The 18,568-nt window shown below is 37.7% G+C and overlaps 3 protein-coding genes across 3 annotated transcripts; all 3 read right to left on the bottom strand.

The window, feature by feature from the left end:
* Position 1: 1 nt before the first annotated feature.
* On the bottom strand, positions 2-9,342 carry LOC126367987 (xanthine dehydrogenase). The gene is made up of 8 exons (XM_050011806.1): positions 9,117-9,342; positions 5,560-5,714; positions 3,006-5,187; positions 2,617-2,925; positions 2,204-2,541; positions 1,290-2,094; positions 902-1,069; positions 2-159 (listed from the first exon to the last, which is right to left on the bottom strand). The coding sequence occupies exons 1-8, from the start codon at positions 9,189-9,191 to the stop codon at positions 109-111; spliced, it is 4,083 nt and encodes a 1,360-aa protein (XP_049867763.1). The 5' UTR covers positions 9,192-9,342; the 3' UTR covers positions 2-108.
* A 497-nt stretch (positions 9,343-9,839) lies between these two features.
* LOC126367988 (xanthine dehydrogenase-like) lies at positions 9,840-16,072 on the bottom strand. The gene is made up of 7 exons (XM_050011808.1): positions 15,895-16,072; positions 13,152-15,270; positions 12,713-13,021; positions 12,286-12,623; positions 11,391-12,195; positions 11,139-11,306; positions 9,840-9,990 (listed from the first exon to the last, which is right to left on the bottom strand). Exons 1-7 carry the CDS (start codon positions 15,930-15,932, stop codon positions 9,940-9,942), a joined length of 3,828 nt encoding a protein of 1,275 aa, XP_049867765.1. The 5' UTR covers positions 15,933-16,072; the 3' UTR covers positions 9,840-9,939.
* A 1,098-nt stretch (positions 16,073-17,170) lies between these two features.
* LOC126368099 (cytochrome c oxidase assembly protein COX20, mitochondrial) lies at positions 17,171-18,328 on the bottom strand. Its single transcript, XM_050011985.1, has 2 exons — positions 18,139-18,328; positions 17,171-17,742 (listed from the first exon to the last, which is right to left on the bottom strand). Exons 1-2 carry the CDS (start codon positions 18,190-18,192, stop codon positions 17,428-17,430), a joined length of 369 nt encoding a protein of 122 aa, XP_049867942.1. The 5' UTR covers positions 18,193-18,328; the 3' UTR covers positions 17,171-17,427.
* Between the last annotated feature and the right edge of the window lie 240 nt (positions 18,329-18,568).

The raw sequence follows: 18,568 nt of genomic DNA, 5'->3' as shown, positions 1-18,568 counted from the left end.
ATGAGTAAAGAGTAACTTTTATTAAACTTTGAATTGAAATAATAGTAAAAATATAAGTTCACAACCTAATATAATATACTTAATAGCAACCGTAAAATGGTAAATATTTTATGGAATGACATTCCATGGCACGAAACTGTCTGGTTCAGGCACATCAAGCTGAAATAAAATATATCAAATTACAAAATTGCACATTTGAATAGGTGTGCCTCATTGAGAGCACTTATGAGTTTCTACTTGTTTTTATATCTCCTCTTGCCGCCGAGATTTCCAAACAATACTTAAACAATAGGGTTTGGATTTTAAAAGGACATTCAGTCTTACAACTGTATGTAATATGATTAATGCCGGGAATTCACGAAATCATGCAAGATTATTAAGACTAAAATGTGAAATATTTTTCTTTTCTATTTTTTTATATTGGCCAAGTATGTTGGCTCAACTATGCCAAACAGTAAACATAGAGAAGCCCTAATTGCGGTTGCAACTGAAAAGCAACGCAATGGGTCAGTTTCAAATCAATTGCGACTACCATGCTGGCCTACTAGGTGCTTCTTCACGCTTCGCTTAAAGCACCCCATAGATAATAAGTTTACTCTTTATTCCTAGGCACATCTATCGTAAGTGTGCAGGCAGAAGTAATAAAATGTAGTTGGGTATCATTTGATTTGGAGTAAGAGGAAAGCACGATTTCACGTAGTACAGTTGGACAGAAAGTTCGGTGAAGTGTACTTAGTTCATCTTGCGAAAAAACACATAAAAATACCAAAAAAAAAATGGTAAAATAATTTACATAACAGTGTTGTGGATATATTCGGAATATGGATGGAGATATTGGGACATTCGGTCATACGACTTTATGGCATACCATTGAAATAAAAGACTGTGACGTAATTATTACCTTCTTAGTGATATGATCTTCGCACGCCATACGAATACGAGCAGAGGTAGCGGGAGCGTCGAGACGGAACTGGGGAGAGACGCCTGCGTCTATCCTCGCCGCTCGGATGGCTTCCTTGATAGCGAAGAATGCTGAAGACGCCAGGAACAGAGGCGGTTCACCCACAGCCTGGGAATTGAGGTATGTTGCTTTCAGACATATTGTAATTTAAGAAATCGATTTTTGGCCAGTTAAAACACACTTCAAGGTTGCTTGATGGAACCGTAGTAATTATTTAATTATTGATTACACTATTGGTATTCCGATAGTTCGGGTAATCAACTCGTCATTTACTGGCATCATGTATTTGTGTATGTATGTATTTACTTAATATTTGTCATTTTCTCACCTTTGAAGAATATACAGCTCTTGGGTTTGGAGCACCTTTGAGTAGAGAAACATTAAACTCTTGGGGAATATCGCCAAATCCAGGTATTTTATATGCACCCGGCCCTCGCGAATACAACGTTCCCGTTGGAGAGTAAATCAGCTCTTCCATAGTGAAGAGGCCATAACCTTGGATGAAACCACCTTCGATTTGACCGATGTCTATAGCAGGGTTTAAACTCTCACCCAAATCCATAACAATGTCAGTTCTTAGAACCATGTGGTCGCCACTAAGACAATCGATTTCAACTTCCGTGCAAGCAACTCCATATGTGAAGTAATTAAATGGTTTCCCCGTATTCTCTTTGAAATTGTAGCCGACGTCAGGGGTGGCGTGGAAGCCGGTAGCAGACAAACTAACTCTGTCAACATAAGCTGCAGATACCCATTGTTCCCAAGTTCCATTAGGGTTCTTCTCTTTGTACGGCTGAAGTCGCTTCATTAATGTTTGGCATGCTTCGAGTACGGCCATTCCGTTTAGATCCGAGCCGGCACTGGCAGCTGTAGCTGAAGTGTTAGGTACTTTATCTGTAGCTGTCTCTGTGATATGAATTTTGGATATGTCAACCTCAAGTATACGAGAAGCCACTTGTATCATTTTAGTGTGAAGACCCTGTCCCATCTCAGTACCTCCATGTGAAAGGAGAATTGAACCGTCAGTATAAATAATCACAAGAGCACCGGCTTGATTCAACAACTTCTCCGTAAATGCAATACCAAACTTAGTGGGAATTACAGAGATACCACGTTTTCTCCACCTATGTTGTCTGAAAATAAAACAATTTAAAATTATTTTCAAAACAAAACTTAAATTTCGCGTTTGAGTAGAGTAGTGCGCTCATTAACCTCACTCGAATATATTTGAGTAAAACTTACTTATTAAAGTTTTCGACGTCAATTTTCCTTTGAGCCAAATTACATTTCTGCACACATTCGTCCCAGCATCTCTGTAGAGTACAATATTCCAAAACTTGGCCATAATGTGTCGTTAGATTCTCTTGATACAAGTTTATTCTTCTAATTTCGTCTGCGCTCTTTCCTAGGATTTCCGCAATGTCTTGAACCATGTTCTCTGCACCAAACATTCCTTGCGGTCCACCGAATCCTCTGAATGCTGTGTTGGAAGGTAAATTGGTTCTACAAACGTGACCAGTTACTTCACAGTTGGGAATGTAGTACGAGTTTTCAAAGTGGAACATAGCTCTTTCCACCACCTAAAACATAATAAACGTTAAAATACTTCTTCTGAATTATTTATAAATATCAAATCGTAAGGTATAGGTACTTACTGCTCCAGATAGATCTATAGAATATCCTCCGTTATTGCAAATATTGACAATAGCACCAAGTATTTTTCCTTGTTTATTCACAGCCATTTTATATTTGACTAAAAAGGGATGTCTTGTCCCTGTCATGAGCATGTCTTCGTCTCGGTCCAACATGCAACGCACTGGACGATTCAGTCTGTGAGCTGCGAGCGCTACCGGCAATGCCACCAGCATACCACGGGATTCTTTACCACCGAATCCACCGCCCATTCGTTTCACTCGAGCAACGATCCTATTCATTGGCACATGAAGGATGTGACTCGTTAGTTTCTGCAAAAGTTATTAGTTTCATTAAGTAGAAAAAGATTTTGGATATCAGTTTATCAAACATGTAAACATTAAACACTTACAGCTATTTCTGAAGGATGTTGACTCGAACAGAAAATTTCCATTTCATCGTCTTCTTTCTTGGGAACCGCAAAAGCTGCATGAGTCTCTAAATAAAAATGTTCCTGGCCACCCATGCGACACTCTCCTTCAATGATAATATTGTTCTTATCTTCAAAAACGAGCTTTACGTTACCCTTACGTATCGTTTTAGGGTACTGTGAGTAAAATGAGTTATGTTTTATAGCATCTTCGATTGTGACTATAATGGGTTGCAACTCTTCGTATTCAATTTTCACTTTTCTGGCTGCCGATTGTGCTGTCACTTGGTCATTCGCTACTATAACACCTATAGTCTGACCTTGACTGACGACTTTTTCACTTGCAAATAGTTCTTCGTCGTGAAAAATAGGACCGATAGCGTTTTGCTCTGGGGTCAAATCTTTAGCGGAATAAAAAGCTACTACTCCAGGATCTTCTAACGCTTTTGATGGGTCCACTGATAGTATTTTGGCGTGAGCTTTTGTACTTAGGACAAAACCTATATACAATTCACCTTCAGCTGTTGGCATATCATCGCAATATATGGCTTCTCCTGTTGTTTGTTTGTACGCTGATCGATGTTGAATTGGTCTACCGATAGCGTCACTGGGCTTCTGCTTATCTCCAACTAGTTCAAAATATTGTGAGCTCTTAGGAATACTCCCGTGGAACTGTTCAGCTCCACTGATATAGTTCGGGGTGACATTAACATTATTTAGATAGTCAGTTGCAGTATCTTTGGCAATTGCTAGATAAGCTTTAAGGAACAAACTCATTGTTAGAGCTCTTCTAAATTGAATATTCCCACCGGGAGCTGATGGACTCAATGGCAATTCATCTACCATAACTGAAAAAGCTTTTTCAAGCATTGTCTCATTCCATTTTTCGCCTTTTAATGATTCTCCTGTTTTTGTAGCTATTTTAGTTACAGGAGCCATGCCTCCGAACGCCATGTTTAGATTTTTAATAACGTTTGTATTGTCTTCGAACTCTACATTTATCGCTGCGGTAACAATAGAAATATCATCTTCTCGCCTCTTAGCTTGTTTATAAGCTTTGACATATTGATATTTCCTTGAATAGGGTATATCAATAGACAATAAAATTTCATCAGGTTGAACTACATTCCTTCGATATCCAGTGAAAAATGTCTCGTCCATCAAAACGGAACGGTGACCACCCTTTTCACTGAGTAGGTTTAATTGAACTTTCAAAGACATCAATATTGGATTAAGGTCGGATATAGGACTACCCGTCATTATATTTCCCCCCAGAGCAGCCACACTTCGTATTTGTTTTCCAGCAAACCAATATAGCATGTCTACTATAGTTTTTAGCGTTCGTGTCTTATATTGAGGTAATGTTTCCATGTATTGTCTAAACGTGTTTTCCATTTCTAATAGGGTTACAGCGGCTCCAACAGTCAGCCCTTTTTCGTTTTCTATAATGGTATTCATTTCAGCCACATTGTTGGGCATGATTATGACAGGGTACACGCAGTGCTTAAATTTAACTTCTACACCAACTTCAGTGTTCCCGACAACGATTTTTGCTTCGGGATGTTGCGCTTTTAATTTTAAGATTTCGTTTAAACTTGTCGGTCTGTACCACGTTGTTTTTTTCCCTCTATATACGAGGTATTGTTCATCATAAATAGATGTTAGTTTCAATTCTGGTGGGAAAATGGGCTCCTGGCTAGGATCATAGGGCAAAAATGAGGACCTATCAAAAATATATTCGGTTTCACTTTTATCCTCCTCTTTATCAGTCTTGTTTTTGCAGCAATCTTTGCCCATAGCACATACCCCATTTCCGTTTTGAACACCGTTCGATGCGCCGTTAACTACTCGATTTGTCTCCCAGTCTTCGAGGAAAGTTTTATAACCTTCTATTATGGCACGGTAACCAGTACATCTGCAGAGATTTCCTTGAAAAGCTACTTCCATATCTGAGTATTTAATGTATTTCTTAGATCTGAGTAAGGCGTACATAGACATGACGATTCCGGGTGTGCAGAAACCACACTGTGAGCCGTGTGCTTTAGCGATTCGTTCTTGCACGGGATGGAGTTTGGTTTTCGTGGAGCCTATTCCCTCGACTGTTGTGACTGCTAGCCCGTGCATTGCGCAGACCGGCGCCAGACATGCATTTACTGCCAGGTGACTAAATTATACAGTTAAGGAAGAACATTGAGTAGATTACAAAACACTGAGAGCGATGCAAAATAACTAACGATCTAATGTCGAGTGGATTGCAGTGCATCTTGCACATAAATCTATTCGTATCAGTTCTTCGTCTTAGATATGCATCTACAAACTTAGTCTCCAAATATCCTTTAAACTATTCCTTCAAAGTTCTAAGATGGATATGATGTACTGTAAAGTGACAGATGCTGAGCCCGTCGTCCAGTATAATGGTTCATCATGTTAGAAAGGACACAATTCCTTCTCAGACATGCCCGAAAAACGCGCCCTATATTTTTTGGTCACTCCTAATCTAGCATAGAAGCACACTTATATATTACGAAAAGGATACACAATGTTTTTATCTTTGCGGTTATACTTTGAGACCATGACGGTGCAGGCCCCGCAGCCGCCCTCGGCGCAGCCAAGCTTGGTGCCGGTCAGGCGCAGCTTCTTGCGTAGATACCACAGTAACGTCCATTCTGGATCTGGGTTCGGCTCTACCACCTAAAACATGAGGGTTTATGTTTCAGACGAAATATTTGGGATTAATGTTCACCGTTATATTTTTAATTACAATACATACATAAACTCACACCTATTTCCCACCGGGGTAAGCCAAGACTATGGAATTCCACTTGCTCGATATTGACGCATTTCTTTTGTTTCCTCCACATTCATCAATTAATTGCAATCTTTCGAAGAAAGTGAATATAATATTGTGTGATCCAGGGCACACCTCGGGAACTTCATACAAATATCTCATTCATACAGACAGAACAGAACAGAACAGGAACAGAACAGGACAGAATTCCTTAGTCGACTTGTATCTTCTCCTGGCCACTTGGTTAAACCGCGTGGTACACGACAGCTTGATACGCATTACGTTTTTTCACTGCATACTCCCAGATAAGTAATTAGTTACTTTTTTCTCTAGCACAATTAAAGCCTCGAGTTTCTGTTTATTAATTACTCATGTTTGTTAAAGTTAATATAAATATCTTAACACAATATTTTTCTTCGTTAATGACAGAAATAAATATTTAACTACTTACTAAGTGCTACAATAATTGAAACTACGCGTGGTCTTCGTGATCTTTGTAGTTATTGTCTAATATACTACTTTTTTAATATTCCATGTTATACCTACCTATAGATAAATTCTCTAGCTAAAACCTCTTTCCTATAAAGTTTTTCGTCTGTGGTTATGAAAGAAATATAACGAGATCAAAGTTGATACTTATGAGGAAAACAGAGTAAACTAGTACCCGCATAGTGTCCTACTTTGTCCTACATACAAGAGCATGTGAGTCTTTATTCGTGCATTAATCAATCAATCAAATGAACAACTCACTGATCTTCAAAGACCCGGGGTAATAATTCGACTGGTAGATCACGCGTGATACTCGTATGAACTATTGATGCATTGCTCAAACATGTCAAAAGTATTTTAAAGCAAAACCACTTAAGTTCTTACACATAGGGGCGTAGTGCAGCTCATATCTTAAAAGTGACCTTTCTACCCTTAATTAATACCTACAAGATCTTAAACCCGGGTCCCAGTAATAATATGGTTCACATTTAAACAAAGTCGCTCTTTAGATACCAAATTGAAGAGATAGATTATAAAGAAGTTTAATAAAAACTTTGTAATACGTAGCGTCTGTTGCTAATACATCGGGGACGTCATAAATTGTTTTGATTACCGAAGAGGGCCATGGGTCAGTTTTATCAGGGTCAGACAACTCAGAACATTCTATCTGACCACTGGGCTACACTATTAAAAGTCACTCGAGAATTTACTTTAATCGCATTAAAATATGATGCAATACTGATATACAAAACATAGGTAGACAACATGCTGTTCTTACGCAACCTTTATCAAGACTTATTTTGATAGAAAATACCTAGTCGGAACTTCTATTTTCATGGATAAGCAAAATTATACAGGACAGTTGTTTAAATGATATAAATGTTTCATCGATATAACAACACACCGATAAAATAGCACTCGTTTGTTTTCTATTTCACTTTCCAAATTTATAAGAGATTATTTATCACACTTACTTGTACCTAGTCAGACAAGACAAAATACATACTTATTAATAGGGATATTCACTTTATTAGATACCCAGGTAGGTAACAACCAGCCAGGTACTAATTACCTGTATTTGTGTTGTTATTTATCCTGCACGATCTGTAGAGTATTTTTTAAAAACTTCCTTCTTATTTTTTAAATATATTTACAATTTATTCCTTTATCAAATGGTCAGGCAATCTAGAGCCCTTTTTAAAGTACTTATTGATATGTATAAACGAACGTTTTACGGACGCTTCGGCCCTAAATACCTTTGATTTTTTATTTACTTACAAGTCCTCATCTTTCTAACATTGGACAGGTTTTATTTTACTAGTAGGTACATTGTTAAATACACCGTAGGCGTTGATACAACACAGAGAGCTACTTATACAACTTCTCTTACTCAGCCATTAGTAGGACTTGTAGTAATAGCACACCCCGGACACTTCATACAAACCTCGTTTTACACAGACACTACACATTGACATTATCGTACACGCGCATCTGTGTGTGTGACGTCTGACACCATACGATTCTAAACTATGTTCGAGGGGGTGTGAGGTAAACCTAGTTTAGCCGCTGGTGGGGAGTGGAAAGTTTCCGTTCTACTTATACGTAGTATTATTCCTTATTCTATGGTAATAGGCAATATCTTCTTCTCTCGTGGTCAAAAATTGACCTCATCAACCCTGGTGTCAGAGTTATTATTGAGCCGCCTAGGGCCCCTGATATGGCAAATGAGCCAGTACTACTACAGCTACTATTTTAGTTAACTCGTTACATGTAAGGACTACCTACATACTTAAGTAAATAGTAGCCGGGACTGCTTAACGTATCCACCGAATGAAAAATACCTACAGGTGATATATACTATAGGTGAACGAAATACCTATAGGTAGGTGATATAAGTGCATCCTTCTGCTGGGATTATCGCCTGAGCCCATGACTGCGAGTCGGTGGAGGGATACGCGCATTAAAATCAATTTAAACCGTAATTGGGACGAATTGGTAGGTAATCGAACCCGACCTATCTCTTTTCTATACAGGGTGTTAGTGACATCGTAACGAATACTGAGGGGGATGATACAGACCATGATTCTGAGCTGATATCAAGTGGAATTTTCCGTCGCAAAATTGATGATTTTTTTTTTAGTTTTTTAATTATTTTTAATTCTATACTTTAGCGATCGAAAATTCCACTTGATATTAACTCAGAATAATGAGCTAAATCAGCCCCCTCAGTATTCGCTACGATGTCACTTACACCCCGTATTTGTATAGAAGAATTAAGTGTGTGTAGTATGTTAGGGAATTTTAGGTTCTTAGATATGCATGTAATTTTAAAACAGCTGCGTTAGTAGGTAGGTATACGCGTGTTAAATTTCAGCAAGTGAAGCGTATTCCCAAATATGTAAGTACATTATGTGAGTTATTAAACGACTGATTTAAATCGTTTGTTTCGAGTCTTAGATGACTAATATTTCTAGATTTAATAATTCTATGAGGTATTACACATATAAAAATACACATTGTGTGTTATTTTAAAGTGCGTGAAAAATATCAAACACAGTGCAGAATGCGTGTCACGCTCACGCATCATTCAAGAGAAGGGTATATCAGGAGATTTCTATATGCTCAGGTTGACAGATAATACATAGGTACCTAAGTTATAATGATAAAATTCTCTATTGAAAATATAATTTACTGTGAATGAATGAATGTGATAATTGATAACGTTCAAACATTTAGCCGGGCTATTGAGGCAATTGCACTCAAATCATATACGTAATGAATGAAGCAAGATAATCACGCGATACTATAAAACTCACCTTCTTTCCATTGACATAGAATACCAACTCCGTTGAAACTTGGTCAAGTTCGTCTTCTGCGTTCAAAAGACCCATTTTACTGCATTGATGTTCACTGTTTGTATGCTGTATTTGTTGAGAAACGTCTGTCACGCGCAAGGGGCTTTAAACGACTGGCCATTGGCCGCTGTTGGCTTGGCAGGCTCGCGTGCGCTCGCGCAGACTGTCTTGCCCCCAACAACGGTACGACGTAAACAAGTTATCTCCAGCACAATTTATCATTTTAATGATACCCTTATCTGCACTCGTTGTTTTTCAAATTGCGACGTTGACACTGTAAGGCCGTCTTCACACGTGCATGATACAGTCCCTAAGCCCTTTCTCTTAAGAACCTTTTTTCTTATTTGTAGAAATAAGGGTTCAATAGCATAAATACATAAATACGCCTGTTTCCCACCCGGGTAAGCAGAGACTATAGAATTCCATTTGCTTCGATCCTGACACACTTCTCTTGTTTGCTCCACATTCATCAATCGTTTCATACACGCACGCCGGATATCAAAGCCAAAACCATAACCATCTTTTCTAAGGTTTAATAGCAATGACCGTTTTTCGAGAGTCTACACAAGGGCAACAAGGGAACTATCTTAAACCAGATTTTGACGTATTGCGTTAAAAAGGGCAAATTGTACAAGACCAGTAGGTAGGCCTTACTATACTTAGGTACTAATAACAAAGAAACGCTTAAACAGAACGATATAAAGTTTATTTTTTCTTGTGATATAGATAAACGTAACATTAAAAGAAAATTGTAAATTATGTTTGGAATAATTATTAAAAAAGTTTAAATAACAACATTCCACGGCTGCCCTCCGGGCTTGATCGTTGGTTTCACCTGAAACAATATAAGTACGTAGGTACCTAGGCATTTTATTGAACATAATAAAACTCTCGGAAGTAATTGGCGGAATCTGCCTCTTCCACTTACGAACTCATTCAATATTTTAAAACTGCACATACAAAAGGCAAATGAGCACGACCACATTTTTACCTCGACACAACTACTAGAGTCTACCGCGATATGGAACTTCAAACGCATCATCTTCTAAACAATTTAAATAACATTTGCCAGGTTAAAAGTTATCATATTACAAGGAATATATACCTAGTAAATTAATATAACAAAGTAATAACATTGTACAGTGTGAAACTGTTATAAAGTTAAATGTAATTGCGCGGATATTCTAGATAAATAAGATGATACAAGTATATCATCTTATTTATCTACCATCATAATAATAGTTTATCAGTAGATAATGTTACAGTAACTTTCGCTTTTAACGTATTCTTGACTAGTTTGTACTATTTTGTTAGTTAATGATATCACACTTTGCAAATTATAAGGATAATTATATCAAAAACAATTTGCACAATGACACTGTTATTTACTGCACTCACAGAAAAACCCGCCCCTGACTAATCCGGGCGCAAAGGTGCCCATTACACTAGCCGCATTTCCTCGCTGTGGACAACCTTTACGCCAGGATATTTTGCAAATACTACTCTTATTATAATGATGTATGTCGTTTCTTTATCTCGGGCCTATGGAGAGCCGAACTTTGCATAATAAGAGTGCAAATCTTCGTGTGGGTTGTGAGGTGGAAAACTAGCCTCATCAGCCCTGGTGTCAGGGTTGTGACTGAGCCGCCAAAGGTCCCTGACTTGGCTCATGTAACGATTACTCGCTTACATCAGTAAATAGTAACCGGGATCAACGGCTTAACGTGCCTTCGAGTGCAAATTATCCTTGTTCCTTAAAAACCTTACCATTTTAAATCAATTGGTTCAACTATAGCGACCTCTCTCTTCAATCATTTGAGACAATGTCAAGCCTCGTTCGCTATCTTTATAGCGAATGTAATTATGAAAAGAGTGTATGGATTACGTATATGTCAAGGCAACACACTATATTTGATAACGTGTACTCTAGTCTTCATCTGTCCATTACAATGCACTCCACTTTTGATCATAAGTTCAAATTACCTGTGACGTGATATGATCCTCGCAAGCCATTCTGATGCGAGCGCAAGTAGCTGGAGCATCCAAAACAAACTCTGGAGACATACCAGCGTCTACGCGAGCCGATTTGATGGCTTCTTTGATGGCAAAATATACTGACGCGGCTAGGAACAATGGAGGTTCGCCTATTGCCTGAAACAGGACAGACCTATGAAAGAGCCTATACATTATTTTAAAAACTTCATTTCATCACAACATAAAATATATTCAAATTACCTTCGACGAGTATACAGCTCTTGGATTAGGAGCACCTTTCAAAAGAGAAACGTTGAACACCTTAGGTATATCCGAAAACCCAGGAATTTTGTAAGCACCGGGCCCCCGAGATAGTACTTCGCCGTTTGGCGAAAACACCATCTCTTCCATCGTGTAGAAACCATATCCTTGTGTGAATGCACCTTCGATTTGACCAATGTCTATTGCAGGGTTTAAACTCTCGCCCACATCCATAACTATATCTGTTCTTAGAACCTGGTGATCACCAGTCAGGCAGTCAATAATAACTTCTGAGCACGCCACACCGTAAGTGAAATATTCATACAAATTGCCTAAGTTTGTATCACGATTGAATTCAATCTTTGGAGCAGCGTAATATCCTGTTGCTGAAAGATTCGTTCTGTCCACGTATGCCGCTGATACCCAGTCTTCCCATTTGCCATCTGGATTCTTAGCTTTGTATGGCTCCAGCCTTTCTTTGAGGATGTTGCACGCGTTTATAACGGCCATTCCATTCAGATCAGAACTTATACTGCCAGCTGTAGGCGAACTATTTGGAACTTTATCAGTGGCCATTTCACTGATATGTATTTTAGAAATATCAATTTCCAAAGCTCTGGAAGCGACTTGAATCATCTTCGTGTATAAGCCTTGACCCATTTCTATTCCTCCAATAGATAACAGGACCGATCCGTCTTTGTATATCAGCAACAGAGCTCCTGCTTGCATAAGTACGTCGACTTGAAAAGATATCCCATACTTAGTGGGCACTAATGCAATGCCCTTCTTCTTCCATCTATTTGATCTACAAACAAATAATATTTTATAATGCGTTATTAATCTTACTTGACTATATATTAAAATTGTCTTATAAGAAATGATTATCTAAAGGTACCTGTTAAATTCATCGACTGATTTCTTTCTTTCCCTATAGTTAGACGTTTCAACACATTCATCCCAACATCTAGATAAAGTACAATACGTAAGCGTTTGATTATAATGCGTCAAAAGGCCCTCTCTGTAGAGATTTGCATTGACTATTTCTTCATAACTCTTGTTTAAAGCTGCAGCTACATCTCTGATCATAGTTTCTGCTGCTAACATAGATTTTGGAGCACCGAAACCTCTAAAAGCCGTGTTCGATGGCATATTTGTCTTACAAACATAGCCATTTACCTCAATGTTGGGAATGAAGTAACAATTATCGACATGTGTCATCGCTCTTTCCATCATCTGCAAATAAAATTGGTTATTCTTAAGGTACTAAGAAAATACATTCAAGATATCATAATATATGACTGAGAACTTATCCAGTCTCTTACCGAGCAAGATATATCCATGTAATTTCCAGCGTTACTATAGACGTCGTAAACAGCACCTGATATCTTTCCGTCGTCATTAAAAGCAACTTTGTATTTGATCAAACAAGGATGTCTATATCCTGTCACTTGCATGTCTTCATCTCTATCAAAAACAGCTCTGACTGGCTTCTTCAATTTGTAAGCTGCTACGGCAACAGGAATGGCTAACAAGGCTGCGCGAGTCTCTTTCCCGCCAAATCCGCCTCCTATTCTTTTGACTTTAGCTACTACTTTATGGTTTGGAATGCCAAGAGTTTCTGATGCTATGTGCTGAAACACGACAGAAATAACATAATTAGGTATCATTAAAGGCCAACGCTCCAGAAGTATATTACGGAAATACGTTTGTGTGTTGGTAACACAAATGGGTACTTTCTAAGAAAGACGACAGCAAACTTACCGCTACATCGGCAGGATTTTGTGATGTAGAAACGATCTCAAGTTCATCTTCTTTTCTCACGGCGAAAGCAGATATCGTTTCGAGATAAAAATGCTCTTGAGCTCCACTCCTTACGTACCCTTCTCTAGTGTAAGAAGATTTTTTAAATGCATCGTCTATGTTGCCTTTCCGAAATGTTCGAGGAGAACCATCAAAAAATGATTTATGATTTATGGCATCCTCCAACGTAATTATTACTGGTTTCAGTTTTTCATAAACAACAGAAACCAAATCTTTTGCTTTACGAGCAACACTTTCACTCATTGCTACTATGGCTCCTATAACACACGCTCGGCTTGTTACTTTAGTTCTTGCAAATATTTCTTCATCTTTGAAAATAGGACCCATTTTATTATTTTCTTCAGCCAAATCAACAGCCGACAGAAAAGCGACAACACCAGGTAATGCTAAAGCTTTACTAGCATCAATAGACTTAATTATTGCATGTGATTCAGTACTGAAAACCAATGTTAGGAACAATTCGCCGGCGACCTGGGGGATGTCATCGCAATATATTGCTTCACCCGTTGCTTGTTTCAACGCTGATGCATGTACGACCGGTTTACCTACCGCATCATATTTCTTTCTATTATCATTTTTAATCTCAAAGAACTGAGAACTAGATGGATACATCAGAGGTATTTCCTCGGCCCCACTTTTTATATCGTTCGGGACTTCATCATTTCTTGTCTGCAAAACATACAGATAAAACCTGTAAAACAGACTTAGACACAGTGATTTTCTATAATCAGCCATACCTCCTGGCACTGAAAAATCTAATTGCAGTTCTTCCGTCAAGGATTGTAAACATATATTTAACATATTTTCATCCCAGTGCAAACCGTAAAGTAGATAAGACGTTTTTTTTGCACAAATTGTTACAAGTCCCATGCCACCAAAACATAGCTTGGCTTCTTGTACTATATTTTTATCTTCTTCGAATACAACATTAAACGCGGCTGTGACTATAGAGATATCGTCATCTCTTCTTCTAGCTTGTTTATAAGCTTTGACTATCTGCGTTTTCTCCGTAAACGGAATTTCAATAGAAATTACTAGTTCGTCATCCTTGATAGTTGTTTTTCTGTATCCATGGAAAAAGTATTCATTAATTACTATTTGTCTCTTTCCCCTATCGGCGCTACACACGTTTACTACCGCGGAACAGGACATCAATATAGGATTTAAATCAGAGATAGGGCTAGCAGTAACGATATTTCCTACAAGCGTTGCTACATTCCGAACTTGGTTACCTGCAAACCAATGAAGCATTTCTTGTATTGCTGCAAATACTTTCCCTTTACTGCTATCTTTAATCATTTGTTGTTGCAGAAAACAATTTAGTTCAGTCAAGGTAGTTGTGGCACCAATTACAATACCCTCATTTGTTACGCTACATCCACTCATTTCTTTTATCAACGTTGGATAGATTAATACTGGATATATTTTCTTTTTAAATTTAACTTCGACCCCTATTTCCGTGTTTCCTACAACAATCTTGCTATCCGGGATATTTTTCTTTATAAGAAGCGCATCTTCAAGATTGATCGGTCTAACCCATATAACTTTATCAGTCTTATAAAATGTGCAACTTTCGCTGTAGTGATGATTTAGTTTTAGCTCTGGAGGGAATATTGGCTCTTGCGTTGGGTCGTACGGTTGGAACGATGACTTCTCAAACAGTGGTGGGTTTTCACTATTCACTGTGTCTTTATTTCGACAGCAATCTTTCCCCATCATGCATGCATTTGTATCAGCATTAACGTAATGTTTTTCCCAGCCTTCCATGAATGTTTTAAAGCCTTCTATTATAGGTCTGTAGCCGGTGCATCTGCAGAGATTTCCCTGGAGAGCTGTGTCTATGTCTGCGTAATCGATGGTGTTTTTGTTCCGAAGTAATGTGTACATGGACATGACGATACCGGGAGTACAGAAGCCACACTGCGACCCGTGGGCTTTCGCTATGCGTTCTTGTACCGGATGTAATCGATCCTGGGTGGAACCGATACCTTCCACTGTGGTGACCGCCAAGCCATGCATCGCGCACACTGGCATTAAACACGAATTTACTGAAATATGCCTGGTAAATTGGTTAAGAAAATTGTTTAATACAATAAACTATATTAAGTTAATACAACCGAAAGTTTATCTATAGTACCACACGCAGACTATTCTATATTTATAATTAAATAACATGTGTTGATCAAGTGTGTCAAGTCATAGAATAAATGGTCAAGTAACTTGTACCTACCTACTGTTATTTTCCTTATGTGTACTGTAATAAAAATATTTCGAGTCTTGACATCGACATCCTGTAATGTAATAGATTAAACGGGATATCTAGGTATTATGATTTCTAGGTCGACTGAAACGACCTGCAGAAACGACACAATAAGTTCGAGATGACAAGTAGGCAGATATTTCGCTGGTTGCAGATCGCGAGCTATTTTAAGCTCAGCTCGCATCACACCATCACACTCCATTGACGTTTCATAGTTGTTACAGACTGCTTTTTTTACGTATAACTTATTTTATTTGCCGCATATTGGTTTAAATACTTGGCCGGGAAAATGGGGAGCGCTGAGGGCTCTCAGCCGGATATGCAGACTGCAAGCTATGTGCAATAAAGCGTTTTTGTATTGTATCCCATTTTACGGATGGATGAATATTTTTGTTACCTTATTAAATATTTCAAAAAGGATACTTGACTCGTTCTTCATGCCTCGAGTACTGGGACACCATGACAGTGCAAGCGCCGCAGCCTCCTTCTCCGCAGCCATACTTGGTTCCTGTCAGCTGAAGCTTCCTTCGAAGGTACCACAACAAAGTCCATTCCGGATCGGGGTGCGGTTCAACAACCTGAAATATAACACACGCAGCTTATGTTATAAGTACATCATCTCCCTAGCATTATCCTGTTTTTCACAAGGTCCGCTTACCTAACCTGAACATTTGACAGGTCCGGTTTTTTACAGAAGCGACTGTCTGTCTGACCTTCCAACCCGCGAAGAGAAAACCAGCCCAATACAGGTTAGGTCACAAATCTCCGAAATTCATTTCTCGCGAATGTGGGCTTCCTCACGACGTTTTCCTTCACCGCTGAGCACGTGATAATCATTTGTGATCCAAACATGAATTCGAAAACAAATTCGAAAATCATTGGTTTAGGCCTATTCTGCGATCGAAACTGTGACCTCAAAGCCTACCAACTGGGTTACCAAGACTCTAGCTTATACATACATAAACCGGCGTGCTACTCTAAACCGGCGTGCGTGTATGAAGCGATTGATGAATGTGGAGGAAGCAAGAGAAGTGTGTCAGGATCGAAGCAAATGGAATTCTATAGTCTCTGCTTACCCCGGTGGGAAATAGGCGTGAGTTTATGTCTAGCTTATATTATACATAAAATAATATAACATAACCTTATGGCTATATCCCGATTGGAGTACTCAGAGGTACACACCATCACACACAAGTAAACTAAGTACCCACACCACATCGACCTTTCTGTTAAACCAACGTCACAGGTGAGACGTATCGCCATCTAGCCAACTGTTTTAGTGAAAACTGCACTGTACTTAATTGGATTCTTATCCTAAAGTTATTAGTTAACATGTCTGATCTATGTACTTGAGGGCACCTATATAATTTTATTAAACTTAATCAACTTAATTGATATCACAGAACAGATAAAAATTCATTTTGAAACGATCGTATGAGATAGGTAGGTAAGCCATGACAGTTTTACTCAAGACGTTGAGGCTCTGCCCACCCCATTAGGGATTAGGGAGTGAATTCATAATTATACGATTTTGATACCTACCTATATATATATATATATATATATATATATATATAATATATATATATATATTATACTTTTAATTATTAAAAGTATTATATACTTTTAATTATTTTCTAGAACATTAGATTTACTGAAAAGGGATAATACATTTTTAACACGAAAAAAAAGAAACAAATATAACATATAAATGTATATTACACTGATTTAAATACACATTCCCTAAATTACAAATTAAAGTTCTTTTTTGAGAACTATGTCAAGACTAGCCTGTACAAGACAACACATTTTACTCAAAAGAGTTAGTAGTTTTCAGCACAGTTTTATATTAAATTGTATACACTACATACATTAAACGGCAATATTATTATTATTAACTCAGGCAGGCAGTTTTCACTGATAAGTGCCTGTATTCAACTATTCAGTTAAAAATAATTAAGCAGACTTTAATATGCCTTTCTGTTCTAACTCTCGTTCCTTCATGGTGCCTTCATACATGATTTTATCTTTCAATGCCTCTTGTAATAACTGTGCATCAAATCTTTGCTTAGACCATTGGTATCTACAATACGACCAGTATAACATTGTAGACATGGCAAAGGTTCCAAAACCTATGTGCTGGGATAACATAGGTTTTGAAGTCTTGAGAAACGCCCCAATTCCAACGCCAACGCCTGATGCGATCCCATAGAGGAAACTTTCTCGGAAACACGGTATCTTTGAGACATCCCGCCCAAATATTACAAGACCCTGAAAATGAATGACAAATATCACAAGAAAGTTTAGGTAGAGTATCAATTGAAATCAAAGAATTTCAAAGAAATCATTTGATTTATTTGAAATCATTGAAATTGAAGGGATCTGGCATCTGACAACTTTTTTCACTACTTGATTTTATTAATAATTTGAAGCATTAAGTAGGTCAGTTGGACTCTACAAATATAAATTCTTATTTATTAGGTTAGATCAATTTTCTGTTCTGAGATAACCCTAATGATGGTTTTGAAGAAAATAAAGAATCGAAATACTATTTGTGGTTGATAATTAATTGTAGACTACAATTAAATTATTATAATACATTATCCTAAGAATAAACTGTATAGGAAAAACAATTAAAATCCTAACAATAGCACCAAATATATTTACCGGTTTCTCCTCATTGGGATCTTCTTCTAACATACTCTTAACCACAGTATCCATTTCGAACAATAATACGAAGTTATTAATACGAAATTCACTGTAAATGCAAATATGTTTAGCTATATAGTAAATTAAACGTAAATATACTTATTTACGATCTGCTGAGTCAATTCATCAGCTGTGCTGTGCGCTATGCAGCAGACAGAAGGAAGAGCAGACTCAGTGACTCAGTTTATCATCACTAACTGAATTGATATGACTCATTTTGGACTCGATCGATAGTCAATAAAAGTTTATGCCATTGTATTATGTCGGTATAATCATGATTTTTAATATTTCCATAAAAAAATAGTAACTACCTAATTGCATGTTATTTTTAAATTTTGCTTGATTTTTCTACATTCGTATTATCGTACTTCTTTTCAAATTAAGTACA

The sequence above is a fragment of the Pectinophora gossypiella genome, chromosome 7 (genome assembly GCF_024362695.1).
Source record: "Pectinophora gossypiella chromosome 7, ilPecGoss1.1, whole genome shotgun sequence".
Taxonomy (NCBI): Eukaryota; Metazoa; Arthropoda; class Insecta; order Lepidoptera; family Gelechiidae; genus Pectinophora; species Pectinophora gossypiella.
Note: the sequence above shows the minus strand (reverse complement) of the source record. Positions and strands in the feature narration are given on the sequence as shown.

Coding starts and splice junctions, on each gene's coding strand:
- LOC126367987 (XM_050011806.1), bottom strand. CDS start 9,191: ATGGGTCTTTTGAACGCAGAAGACGAACTTGACCAAGTTTCAACGGAG. Junction 5,715..9,116: donor TCTATGTCAATGGAAAGAAG/GTGAGTTTTATA, acceptor CTCATGTTTTAG/GTGGTAGAGCCGAACCCAGA. Junction 1,070..1,289: donor GAGCTGTATATTCTTCAAAG/GTGAGAAAATGA, acceptor CTCAATTCCCAG/GCTGTGGGTGAACCGCCTCT.
- LOC126367988 (XM_050011808.1), bottom strand. CDS start 15,932: ATGGTGTCCCAGTACTCGAGGCATGAAGAACGAGTCAA. Junction 12,196..12,285: donor TCAGTCGATGAATTTAACAG/GTACCTTTAGAT, acceptor ATTTGTTTGTAG/ATCAAATAGATGGAAGAAGA. Junction 11,307..11,390: donor GAGCTGTATACTCGTCGAAG/GTAATTTGAATA, acceptor GTCCTGTTTCAG/GCAATAGGCGAACCTCCATT.
- LOC126368099 (XM_050011985.1), bottom strand. CDS start 18,192: ATGGATACTGTGGTTAAGAGTATGTTAGAAGAAGATCCCAATGAGGAG. Junction 17,743..18,138: donor ATCCCAATGAGGAGAAACCG/GTAAATATATTT, acceptor ATTCATTTTCAG/GGTCTTGTAATATTTGGGCG.